Raw genomic sequence first — 13982 nt, 5'->3', positions numbered from 1 at the left:
CTGCACACATCTATCATGCATAAGCTTATAGAAAGCTTAGTGGGTGGTGAAAGTGTGTGTACAAGGTAGTATTGACAAGTCCATGAGTCATACAATATTAGGGTACACAATGCAAATCAACTATGCAAATGAGGTGTTAGAGCGAGTGAAATATTAGATGCTAAGGATACAATGCCATAAATCATATAATATCGAAATAAACAGAAATATACTAATAACTATGAGTGTCATCAGCCATACCAAGGCTATGCGATACAAGGCATGAGTACTAATGGCCAGATCAATGCAAAAACATGGCAACCCAAAATGCTAAGTACTACGGATGTAATGTGATATGTGGTGCGAATGAAATGACCAAGCTGAAGTGAAGTTAGGATGATAGTACGTAGTATCGCAGGCTATGTGGTCTATCACAAGGGAGTTCTATCCAAACCAGTCCCAAACCTAAATTTGGATAGTCAGACTCAATGTGGTAAACTCCTGATCTCAGGTTAGTCGCGCGTCCAATCGAAATCCTAGCCATGCGAAGGTACACAACAATTAGTTGCGCACGACCAGCCCAAGTGGATAGTGAATGAAATAAATGCATGAGTAGGCACTCCTACTCAATAAGTCCACATATTAGTACAGTTCCTCTCTGGGAAATCACCCCCATCGCGCGCAACAAGGTGAGTGGAAGAGACCTCACTATCTGCCTGCCAATATCGGGCCGGGCTCGTCGATCGCAGACCCACTTCTCGAGCTGGTCAGACTCAACCTAGCATTACCCCTTCCAACCAACCACGACATAGTGGGAGACACGGCCTAACGGTATATAGCCCTCATGCGCTCATACATCCACTCGGTCTAGATGTTGAAGTAACCTCTGGAACTAAGATGATTCTGGGACTTTCACCCAAGGATATCTATAACATCCCATGTAGAATAGATTTTCGGTGTCCACATCTGGCCATCCACAAAATACTTGTGGAGGTTACGACCCTGATGTCGCTAGGGCATATGGTGGTCATGTCACACAAATACGAGATGCATGAGTCACATAGTCTAATTATGCATCAATCATGTGCATGCCATGCTCTCATGTGGGGCAACTCCGCCTATCAGGGAGACCTATGAATAACCTGCCCTATGGCATATGCAATGGTCAATCACATCTCATAACAAACATGCAGATGATGTGTATGGGCATGTATTATGATGTTATGCTATCACATACTCATAATCGGTATCAATAACCGGCAACAACAATCGGCCTCGACAATGTGGGCATTTAACCAACATTGCCCCCAAGGAATGGCCACATAGAGCCAAACATATAATGGGCCCACAGCCTCACACAAAGGCCTAATATACAACACGATGGCCTCACTCAAGGGCCATATATACACAACAGGTGGACCTTGCTTATGGGCCTAATACATATAACAATGGGCCTTGCCCATAGGTCATGAATACATCGTAACGAGCCTTACCCATGGCCCATGAATACATCACAATGGGCCTTGCCCATGGGCCTCAAATACATGACATGTGGGCCTTACATATGGGTCTTGAATACATCAAATGGGCAATGCATCATGAGCCTAATACATGTCACAATGGGCCTTAACTACGGGTCAGATGTACATCATATAGGTCATGATAATCTGCCTTGGCAATCAAAATCGGCCTCGATAATTGAGTCGGCCTCAACAATCAGAATCGACACTCAGAATGGGCCCCAATACTCAGCGTCTACAATCAGAATCGGCCTATACAATCAGCCTTGACAAATCAGAATCGGCCTTGATAATCAGAATCGAAAAATCAGCCAAGTCAAATAGAATGAGCAATCGGCCATGACAATCGAAATCAGCAAATCGGTCACGTCAATCGAAAATCGACAATTGGTCATGAGAATTAGCCTCGATTGCTAATCGGCAACCGGCCATGACAATAATGATCGGTCAATAATAAGAATTGGTAAATCGATCACGTTAATCAGAATCGGCAATCGGTCATGAGAATCAGCCTCGATCGCTAATCGGCAATCGGCCAGGATAATCGAGATCGGTCAATAATCGGAAGTGGCAAAGCGATATGTCAAATGAAAATTGGTAATCGATCATGAGAATTAGTCTCGATCGTTAATCCACAATCGGCCATAACAATCGGGATCAGTCAATAATCAAAATCGACAAATCAGTCACATCAATCAGAATCAGCAATTGGTCATGAGAATTAGCCTCAATCGCTAATCGGCAATTGGCCACGACAATCGGGATCGGTCAATAATTGGAATCGACAAATCGGTCACATCAATCAAAATCGGCAATCGGTCATGATAAACTGCCTCAATCCCTAATCGACAATCAGCCGTGATAATCAGAATCAGTCAATAATCGAAATCGGTAAAAATAGGCCTAACAAGGCCTAATGGAAGGTCACAATGTGGACATTCAACCAATATTGCCCATTAATGTGGACATTTAACCAACATTACTCCTAAGAAGTGGCCCACATAAAGCTAAGCGTACAGTGGGCCCATGGCCTCACACAAGGGCCTGATATACTTCACAACGGGCCTCACACATGGACCACGAATACATCACTTTGGGCCTCATCAATGAGCCACACTTATAACACATTGGGCCTCATTATATGGGCCACAAATACATCACTGTGGGCCACACAAATGGATGGCATAGATATACAATACACACATTACGGTGGGCCACATACACGGGCCTAATATACATCACCAAGGGCCACAACCTATGGGCCTGAATTTCATCACAGTGGGCTACGACCCATAGGCCTCAACATACATCAAGTGGGCCTCATCTATGGGCCATAAATACACAACAGGTGGGCCCCGCTCATGGGCCAATGATACATCATGATGGGCCGCACCAATGGGCCTCATGTATCACAAGTGGGCCGCATCAATGGGCTGCAGTAATACACATCAAGGTGGGCCTTAGGGATGGACCACAAATGTATCCAGGTGGGCCATAAAAACATCATATTAGGCCTTGATAAAAGGCCACAAACACATAACAGGTGGGCCCAGTATATGGTCCCTCAAATGCATCACAATAAGCCATATAAACATCAAGTGGGCCGCATCAATGGGCCACACCAATGAACTAATATACATCAAATGGGTTGCATTGCACGAGCCACACTAATGGGCCTCATACACATTAAGTGGTTTATATCAATGGGCCGCACTACTGGGCCTCAGATTCGAGCAGGTGGGCCCTATCATGTAGGTCTTAAATACAAGGCAGGTGGGCCTATCACATAGGCCTCGAAATACAAGGCAAGTGGGCCCTGTCACATGGGTCAAAATACAAACAAATGGGCCTGCACATGGGCCATAAATATATCATGATGGGCCTCATAGATAGGCCGCAACAATGGGCCTCAAGTGGGTTTAGACTACACCAAAATTCATTTCAATAGTTGTAGGTGTATCATGTGTATTACTGCACACTATTTTAGGGGTACATGGTTCACCAATGTGATCAGCACTGTCCAAACATTTCCTAAGTAAATCAGCACCACCCAAACATTGTCTATGTACATCAGCTTCACCAAACATTGTATAGTACTATCCAGTACAATCTGGACAATGTGGATGAAATAAATACATCGTGGTGGTCCCATGCTGGCAAAACAGATGGATGGCTTATATCAAAAAATCAAAGATGGGTCCACCAAATGAATCATCTAGATGGATGGCTAAACACATAAACCAAGGTGAGGTCCACGTCCCCTGGACTGGATGACGTGGATGAAACACATGCAGCGTGGTGGCCTATGCACCACCGTCTAAACATTGTCTAGCACCGTCCAGACAATCTGGACAGTGTGGAATATCACATATATCATGGTGGTGTCCACGGAACTTGCTGACGTCCCACACCAGCAAATACACCAGCCATTCTGTCCTACCAGTGGGTCCCAACAGATATAGTACAACATAATATTATTTGTTATATTTTATTATTATTATTATTATTATTATTTTTAAAGAGAGCTGCAATGTCCAACGTCTAAATGGACGGCTAAAGAGAAATACATACATCAAGGTGGCTTGCCATCCTAGCTCTGCTCGACGGATGGCTTGATACAAGGCACATACGGCTGGTGGGTCCCACGTGGGGCCCACCATAACATTTATTTTCCATCCAGCCCGTTGACAAGCTTCACAGAAACATGGGGCCCACTGTAATGTTTATTCCCACCCAACTTGTTGACATGGTCACACGTGACCTGGGTGGAGAGTAAAAACAAATTTCATGTTTAATCCGAAACTTCTGCAACCCACAAGGGTTTCAATGGTAGGCATCAATCCACATTGTCCATGTGATGTTGGCCACCCAAGTCCCATGTACGGCTGATTTTTTTAGGGCAGCCCACGGCCAGAAGGGGGCCATCAGATTGCACGGCGCTGATGAACAAATCACATCATGGTGGGGCCTACAAGTGGGACCACGTCCCTGCCTTAATAGTGTTCATGGAAGCAGCATCCTGTGCTGCTGACGCTGCAGCAGCAGGCACTGCTGCATGTTTGGCATTTTATGTTTTTTTAATTTTATGTAATTTTGTGGTTTTCCATATATAGGGCCCACATTTAAAAAATCCAACCCGGCCATTGGATTCTATGGCCCATGATCGACCAAATGAGACCAATATGCAACGTGTTTTTGTCGAATAGAAGAATCAAGGTGGGTTTTAATGGTAAACACCACTATTCCATATGGTATGGCCTGCTTGATTATCGGATTGGCCTCATTTTTCGGCTCAATGCCTAAAATGAAGTGGGGAATGAAATGGACGGTGTGGATTAGTCCCATACATCAAGGTGGGGTCTACAAGATCGGTTCACCCAAAAAGAATTGAATCATGCTAATATTATTTTTTTGACGTCCAGCGTCCCTGAACGCTGGACGGTTTAGGCTTAATGCATATAAGAGGTGGGCCTTGCTCAGATGGGGCCACTAAAATGGCTGAAGGGTGTGGATGAGACATACACTATGGTGGGGTCCGTCCGAGTGGGCCACACATCGCACAAAAATGAGAAAGAGAGAGAAAAGCACCTACCTCAAGAGCTCCTCTTCCTTCTCCCGCCTATAGCCTCTAGAGCACCAATGGAACATTTTTAACGGGTGAGATGGGCTTTGGATGGTGAGGATGGGAGATAAGAAGGTGGACCACACCAAACTCTCTCTCATGGGAGCCATGGACATGGGTTGCTCCATGGAGGGATTGCTTGGAGAAAAGGAGATGAGAGAGGAAGTGATGTAAGAGAGTGATGGGAGAGAGAGATGGTGAGGTAATGGGAAAGTTAACTTTAGGTAAGGATGATGTAAGAGGGGGATGGTTGCTTGTACTTGACTTGATGGGATGGAGTACTTGACTCTTGATATGATTATTGAGATATTCTCTTAGGATTGCAACGCACAACGTTTTTCATCGAACTAAACACGGGTCCACATCCCCCTGCCAAGGTACCGAATCGGTATGCAAGATGCGGCGTTGGAACCGCGGCGACGGTGCGATCGTAATGGTACAAGTCTCGGATTAAGCTAACTCAAATCTACGGGATATGACTTAGGGTCACACGCAAACGTTGATCACGGATCACGAGTTGCCAGAATTCGATCGGGAGGACCACGGATGCCTATAGAATGGTACGGGCTAGGATACGGGTCTTACACCCCTGAAGATTTTAAGTTTAAACATTGGAACTTAGAATAAAAACTTTGGTTCCCATGTAAACCACCAAAACTACTATTTGAATTTAGAAATAAACTTAGGTTCCTTTAGAAATTATTAGAATAACCATTTGAACTTGTATGAATTTCCCCTGTAGTTAGGAGAAATTGAGGATATAGGGGACTCAGAATTTTAGTTCCCTAGAAACTTGTTTGGATAACCAAAGAACTTATAAATGAATTTAGATCCCTCAGAGATTTTAGTTTTAATCATTTAAACTGAGAAACATAAACTTTAGTCCCCTTGAAAGCTATTAGAATTATCATTTAGGAATTAAACTCATATATTGTGGGAGGACAAGTACCCATTATGATGTGTCTGAGGTTGAATTGGAACATTCCTAAAGCTTGACTCTCAATGAATAATCCGTAGGTATCTAGAAATTGAACCTTTTCGAGAATCTCTTAGTTAGAAACCACATTGTCATGATAACTAATGAGTCGAACAAACTCGGACTTCATAGGAAATTCCTTATCCCCTAGATTGTACATAGGATTGGGTATAAGCATTCCTCGAACTTAAGAAATCTTACCAGGAATGTAGTTTGAATTCCCTAATACATCTTTGTTTACTTAGATATAACATTTCCCATCAGCATATAAAGATTAGTCAAGGGTGAACTTACAGAATTTTAAGTAAAATTTCAACCATAGGCTAAGCATATCAAGACTAGGTTTGGAATTCTAGGTGAACTTGAAAACTTTAAACTTAGATTTCATGTAGAAACCTTGGTCTTAGGATTTTCTGTTTAAACAATCAGAGTGCGCATTGGTAGTGTAATGGGCTGGATAGTCTTATTCGTTATGAAAATAAATTGTCAAATGATATTTCCGATGAGCCTAAAGTAATCGGGATCACGGATTGATGTAATCATGTTTATGCGATGAGTACGCGGTTTGACCTAAATTCTAAGTCCTAGCAAATCTCAATGATCTTAATGCCCTGATCAAGTAAAGGATCAAGATTTAGTAGGATTATGAATTGATATTAGTAATCCTTTATTTTACGTAGGCAAATGATCGATGTATCGAGCTCAAACCCAGTATAACCATTTATCTGTGTTAGGTCGAACACTGAAAAATGTAAAATTGTATCATACCTTAGACAAGGGAAAACTATCATTTGAGATAAAAGGAAATAGAAAGGAGAGACATAATAGTGTTATTAGTCTCCATGGCCTTTTCCAGGTAGTTCATTTACCATGGGCAATCTACATGGCCTTTTCCAGGTAGTTAATCTACCGTACGCGGTCTGTATATTTTTCTAGGTGAATAAATTCCCTTGGGCGATCTATATATTGTGGTCTTTTCTCGATAGCTGGTTCTCCTTTGTCATGCTTTTGTGTATTTTTTCAGGTGACTAGTTCTATTAGGGCGACCCTTTATTTCGACATTGGGATGTGCATCCCCAGGTCGATGATGCATTCACGCATTCATACATTTAATAAGACTGCATTATGTATTATTTTGTATGCCTTGTCATGTTTTTATAACTATATTTACCTAATGCGACGGTGTCTAATCTTGAAGGGAGTTCACACTGAGTTGGCGACTCATCCATCAAATAAATATAACCATACAGGTAACACAGGTGGCTTAAGTGATTTTCAGGTTCAGGCTGATGAGGAGTCAAGTTCAATTGCTAGGGTTGCATGACTGTATCTACTATGAGAAGTTGAGGGGTCTTGCAGCTCAGATTTACTTACTTTCTATTATTTCTCATGTATTGGATCATGTAATTCTTGTATTTGTTAATTTTGGAGACATTGGTTTGTATAAGTCATTATGAGCAACCTCTTGTATATTCTAAATGAAATTTGAAAATTTTCCTTTATGCATATTTGTCCATTCTATGCTCATCTCCTTACTCTGATGAATGAAAAAAAATATATACTTAAATTTGACCATCCTTTAAGGTTAAAACTCGGGTTTTTGAGAAACGGGTCGTGTACTTGGAACCTGAAAAGTCGGGGTGTTACAGTTGGTATCAGAGCATAGTTTGGACAAACTAGGCCTTGGGAAATGATTTATAGAAACCTTAAATGTCACGATTTATGATGTTAAAATTAGAAATTTGAACTTAGTGAATTTCCCTTGGACTTAGGAGAATCATTGAGAATGTAAAGACCTAAACTTAGGTCCCCTTGAAGATTTTAAGTTTAAACATTGGAACTTAGAACAAAAACTTTGGTTCCCATGCAAACCACTAAAACTACTATTTGAACTTAGAAATAAACTTGGGTTCCTTTAGAAATTATTAGAATAACCATTTGAACTTATATGAATTTCCCCTATAGTTAGGAGAAATTGAGGATATAGGGGACTCAGAATTTTAGTCCCCTAGAAACTTGTTTGGATGACCAAAGAACTTAGAAATGAATTTAGATCCTCGGACATTTTAGTTTTAATCATTTGAACTTAGGAACATAAACTTTAGTCCCCTTGAAAGCTATTAGAATTATCATTTAGGAATTAAACTCGTATATTGTGGGAGGACAAGTACCCACTATGATGTGTCTGAGGTTGAATTAGAACATTCCTAAAGCTTGACTCTCAACGAACAATCCTTAGGTATATAGAAATTGAACCTTTTCCAGAATCTCTTAGTTAGAAACAACATTGTCACGATAAATAGTGAATCAAACGAACTTGGACTTCATAGGAAATTCTTTATCCCCTAGATTGTACATATGATTGGGTATAAACATTCCTCGAACTTAAGAAATCTTACCATGTATGTAGTTTGAATTCCCTAATACGTCTTTCTTTACTTAGATATAACATTTCCCATCAGCATATAAAGATTAGTCAGGGGTGAACTTACAAAATTTTAAGTAAAATTTCAATCATAGGCTAAGCATATCGGGACTAGATTTTAGAATTCTAGGTAAACTTGAAAACTTTGAACTTAGATTTCCTGTAGAAACCTTGGTCCTAGGATTTTGTGTTTAAATAATCAAAGTGCACGTTGGAAGTGTAATGGGACAGATAGTCTTATTCGTTATGAAAATAAATGGTTAAATGATATTTCCCATGAGCCTATAGTAATTGAGATCACGGATTGATGGAATCATGTTTATGCAATGAGTACACGGTTTGACCTAAATTTTGAGTCCCAGCAAATCTCAATGATCTTAATGCCCTGATCAAGCAAAGGATCAAGATTTAGAAGGATTATGAATTAATACTAGTAATCCTTTGTTTTACGTAGGCAAATGATCGACGTATCGGGCTCAAACCCACTATAACCATCTATCTATGTTAGGTCGAACACTGAAAAAATAAAATTGTATCATACCTTATATAAGAGAAAACTATCATTTGAGGTAAAAGGAAATAGAAAGGAGAGACATAATAGTGTTATTACTCTCCATGGCCTTTTCCACGTAGTTCATCTACCATGGGCAGTCTACATGGCCTTTTCTAAGTAGTTAATCTACCATGGGCGGTTTGTATATTTTTCCGTGTGAATAAATACTCCTTGGGTGATCTGTATACTATGGTCTTTTTCGGATAGCTTGTTCTCCTTGGGCGTACTTTTATGTATTTTTCCAGGTGACTAGTTCTCTTAGGGCGACCCTTTATTTCAACAGCGGGATGTGCATCCCTAGGTTGATGATGCATTCACGCATTCATACATTTAATAAGACTGCATCGTGTATTGTTTTGTATATCTTACCATGTTTTTATAACTATGCTTACCTAATACGATGGTGTGTAATCTTGAGGGGAGTTCATACTGAGTTGGCCACTCTTCCATCAAATAAATATAACCATACAGGTAGCACAAGTGGCTTCAGTGATTTTCAGGTTCAGGTTGATGAGGAGTCGGGTTCAAGTGCCCGGGTTGCATGAATGTATCTACTTTGAGAAGCTGAGGGGTCTTGCAGCTCAGATTTACTTGGTTTCTATTATTTCTCATGTATTGGATCATGTAATTCTTGTATTTGTTAATTTCGGAGACATTGGTTTGTATAAGTCATTATGGGCAACCTCTTGTATATTCTAAATGAAATTTGAAAATTTTTCTTTATGCTTATTTGTCCATTCTACACTCATCTACTTACTCTGATGAATGAAAAAAAATATAAACTTGAATTTGACCATCCTTTAAGGTTAACACTCGGGTTTTTGGGAAACAGGTCATGTACTTGGATCCTGAAAAGTCGGTGTGTTACAGCTGGTATCAGAGCATAGTTTGGACAAACTAGGCCTTGGGAAATGATCTTATGCAAAACCTTAAATGTCGCGAGCTATGATGTTGAAATTAGAAATTTGAACTTAGGTGAATTTCCCTTTGACTTAGGAGAATCATTGAGAATGTAAAGACCTAAACTTAGGTCCCCTTGAAGATTTTAAGTTTAAACATCGGAACTTAGAAGGAAAACTTTGGTTCCCAAGTAAACCACCAAAACTACTATTTGAACTTAGAAATAAAATTAGGTTCCTTTAGAAATTATTAGAATAACCATTTGAACTTATATGAATTTCCCCTATAGGTAGGAGAAATTGAGGATATAGGGGACTTAGAATTTTAGTACCTTAGAAACTTGTTTGGATGACCAATGAACTTAGAAATGAATTTAGATCCCTCGGACATTTTAGTTTTAATCATTGGAACTTAAGAACATAAACTTTAGTCCCCTTAAAAGCTATTAGAATTATCATTTAGGAATTAAACTCATATATTGTGGGAGGACAAGTACCCACTATGATGTTTCTGAGGTTGAATTAGAACTTTCCTAAAGATTGACTCTCAACAAATAATCCTTAGGTATCTAGAAATTGAACCTTTTTGAGAATCTCTTAGTTAGAAACAACATTGTCACGATAACCAGTGAATCGAACGAACTCGGATTTCATAGGAAATTCTTTATCCCTTAGATTGTACATAGGATTGGGAATAAGCATTCCTCGAACTTAAGAAATCTTACCATGAATGTAGTTTGAATTCCCTAATATGTCTTTATTAATTTAGATATAACATTTCCTATCAGCATATAAAGATTAGTTAGGGGTGAACTTACAAAATTTTAAGTAAATTTTCAACCATAGGCTAAGCATATTGGGACTAGGTTTGGAATTCTAAGTGAACTTAAAAACTTCGAACTTAGATTTCATCTAGAAACCCTAGTCCTATGATTTTTTGTTTAAACAATTAGAGTGTGTGTTGGAAGTGTAATGGGCCAGATAGTCTTATTCGTTATGAAAATAAATGGTCAAATGATATTTCCCATGAGCCTAAAGTAATCGGGATCGCGGATTGATGGAATCATGTTTATGCGATGAGTACGCGGTTTGGCCTAAATTCTGTGTCCTAGCAAATCTGAATGATCTTAATGCCCTGATCAAGTAAAGGATTGAGATTTAGTAGGATTATGAATTGATACTAGTAATCCTTTGTTTTACGTAGGTAAATGATGGATGTATCGGGCTCAAACCCACTATTACCATCTATTTGTGTTAAGTCGAACACTGAAAAAAATAAAATTGTATCCTACCTTAGACAAGGGAAAACTATCATTTAAGGTAAAAAGAAATAGAAAGGAGAGACATAATAGTGTTATTAGTCTCCATGGCCATTTCCAGGTAGTTCAGTTACCACAGGCGGTCTATATAGCCTTTTCCAAGTAGTTAATCTACCGTGGGAGGTTTGTATATTTTTCCAGGTGAATAAATTCCCCTTGCGCGATCTATATGTTATGGTCTTTTTTGGATAGCTTGTTCTCCTCGAGTGTACTTTTGTGTATTTTCCAGGTGACTAGTTCTCTTAGGCGACCCTTTATTTCGACAGTGGGATGTGCATCCCCAGGTCGATGAATCGCTCACACATTCATACATTTAATAAGACTACATCATGTATTGTTTTGTATGCCTTGCCATGTTTTTATAACTATGCTTATCTAATGTGATGGTGTGTAATCTTGAGGGGAGTTCACACTGAGTTGGCCACTCATCTATCAAATAAATATAACCGTACAGGTAGCATAGGTGGCTTAAGTGATTTTCAGGTTCAGGCTGATGAGGAGTCAGGTTCAAGTGCCAAGGTTGGATGACTATATCTACCTTGAGAAGCTGAGGGGTCTTGTGGCTTAGATTTACTTGCTTTCCACTATTCTCATGTATTGGTCATGTAATTCTTGTATTTGTTAATTTGGGAGACATTAGTGTGTATAAGTCATTATGGGCAACCTCTTGTATATTCTAAATGAAATTTGAAAATTTTTCTTTACGCTTATTTGTCCATTCTACGCTCATTTGCTTACTCTGATGAATGAAAAAAATACTTGAATTTGACCATCCTTTAAGGTTAACACTTGAGTTTTTGGGAAACAGGTCGTGTACTCGGATCCTAAAGAGTCAGGGTGTTACACTCACCCACATCTGTGGGGCCATGTTTTAATGTGGTACCACCCTATTTAAGTCCCCTTTGCTCCCTTTATCCATTTCACTCCCATTCCTAGCCTCTAAACCCCTCCAAAATCTCATTTTCCCTCCCAAATCTCCATTCCCTACACAATGAGCTTTATCTTCTTCCATATTTTGCTCCCACCTCCACCATTCCCTCAAACGCATCTCCTACAACCTTCCATCTCCCTTATTTCCCCCATTTGAGCACACTAACCCATCTTTGTGTCTCAAAATCCCTAAACTTTCCTATTTGCTTCAATACTCAAGTTTTTCCGCTTCCATGGCGCTCTTCGAGTTAGTTACCACCATATTCTTGCTCTCAACACTCCTTTCCCTTATGAGAAAGAAGAGGGCATCCACAGATGAAGCCGGGCCTAGCTGCCTAACCTGTACAAGGAAGAAGACGGGCAACAAAGCAAGCACGAGCGTCGAGCGAGAAAGAAGATCAAAACAGGATCTTAACTTGCGGATCCCCATTGAAAGATCGCTGTCGGCGGGTGTCAAGATAGGTAGGTTCTGTAACTGTAGAGTGGTATTCGAGGCACATGTGGATGAAAAGCTTTTCGAGTTGTACCTAGTGAAGGACATGCTCCTAGAAAGTGGGTGGGGTCCCATATTTGAGGGAAACACTCATGTGGGTGAAGGAGTAATGTGAATCTTCTACGCCCACATACAGGACCCACTATTGGAGCTTCTTTAATTTACTATCCCTTTGGAAAGAGAGGAGGCTATAGTTAATGTAAATATGGTGGCTCATATCACGGGTATGGAATGTGGACTGGTATATGCTAGCAAGACAAACCTCGCTAGTGAATGAGAAAGAAATCGTCGCACACATTTTCTTTACGGCCAACTTGAGCAGTGGAGACAAGGAAATAGCCTTGGAGGCGAGGAAATGACCAAAATGACCAATGATTTTCGCTTGTTCCACCACATATTCACATATAATGTATACACTAGGTTGAGTAACAGCACGGAATGTACTCGGCCTATGTTAGATTTCCTATATAGAGCTGGTCAATGAGACAAGCTATGCCTACTCACATTCGTCTTATCTCAGATTGTGGGTACTGCACGATCCACATGAGGAGATGCCTCACTTCCCTTCGGTCGACTTGTTTGTAAGATCGCCAGAAATTTTGGCTTCCGACTCCATATGGAGAACCGTGCCCCAATCCATATAATCAATGACACTATGCTCAACAATATGGGCATGAGACCTAGGCAACGCCAAGCAAGGCTTGATGAATATGGGGATGAGATAGAGGAAGAAAGCGAAGAGGATGAAGGGAGTGAAGATGAGGAAGACAATGATGAGGAATACAGTGAAGAGGAAAGCACTGAGGAAGGGAATGATGGGAAAGAGCAGGAAGAGGAAGAAGAGGCCCAAGATGCTGATAGGGAGCCTCCTACTGCTACACATGGCGACCATCATGATCTGACAGCCTTAGAAGCCCGCATGGCTCAAATTGAAGAGAACTAGGCCACCCTGAGACAAGAGGTCAAAGAGAATCAAGCCTACCTAGAACAGAAATTCAAGAGAATGTCTCGCACTCTAAAGACCCGCCTGTGCTGTATACAGGATAAGGGTGCGCCTCCACCTTCACCAGAGTCAGAGGACTAGAACATCTCGTAGCTGTCTTTTAGTTTTCCTTGTTTCATGCTTATCTTTGTAATATCCTTGTAGGCTTAGTGATGTGTTAGAGTAGTTGGTGTTAAAACTTGATTAGCTCACATGTATCTTCTGTCATGATCCATGTAAGACTACATCTCATGTATTGTGGCAATTTTGGTTAAATGAAATGC

The 13982-nt window shown here is 40.4% G+C and overlaps 1 protein-coding gene across 1 annotated transcript; it reads left to right on the top strand.

The window, feature by feature from the left end:
- Nucleotides 1–12456: 12456 nt before the first annotated feature.
- On the top strand, nt 12457–13659 carry LOC131250637 (histone acetyltransferase GCN5-like). The gene is made up of 2 exons (XM_058250921.1): nt 12457–12685; nt 13442–13659. The coding sequence occupies exons 1-2, from the start codon at nt 12457–12459 to the stop codon at nt 13657–13659; spliced, it is 447 nt and encodes a 148-aa protein (XP_058106904.1).
- Nucleotides 13660–13982: the final 323 nt, after the last annotated feature.

The sequence above is a fragment of the Magnolia sinica genome, chromosome 7 (genome assembly GCF_029962835.1).
Source record: "Magnolia sinica isolate HGM2019 chromosome 7, MsV1, whole genome shotgun sequence".
In the NCBI taxonomy this organism is placed as follows: domain Eukaryota; kingdom Viridiplantae; phylum Streptophyta; class Magnoliopsida; order Magnoliales; family Magnoliaceae; genus Magnolia; species Magnolia sinica.
The sequence above is the reverse complement of the archived record's forward strand: the minus strand, read 5'-3'. Positions and strand labels throughout refer to the sequence as shown.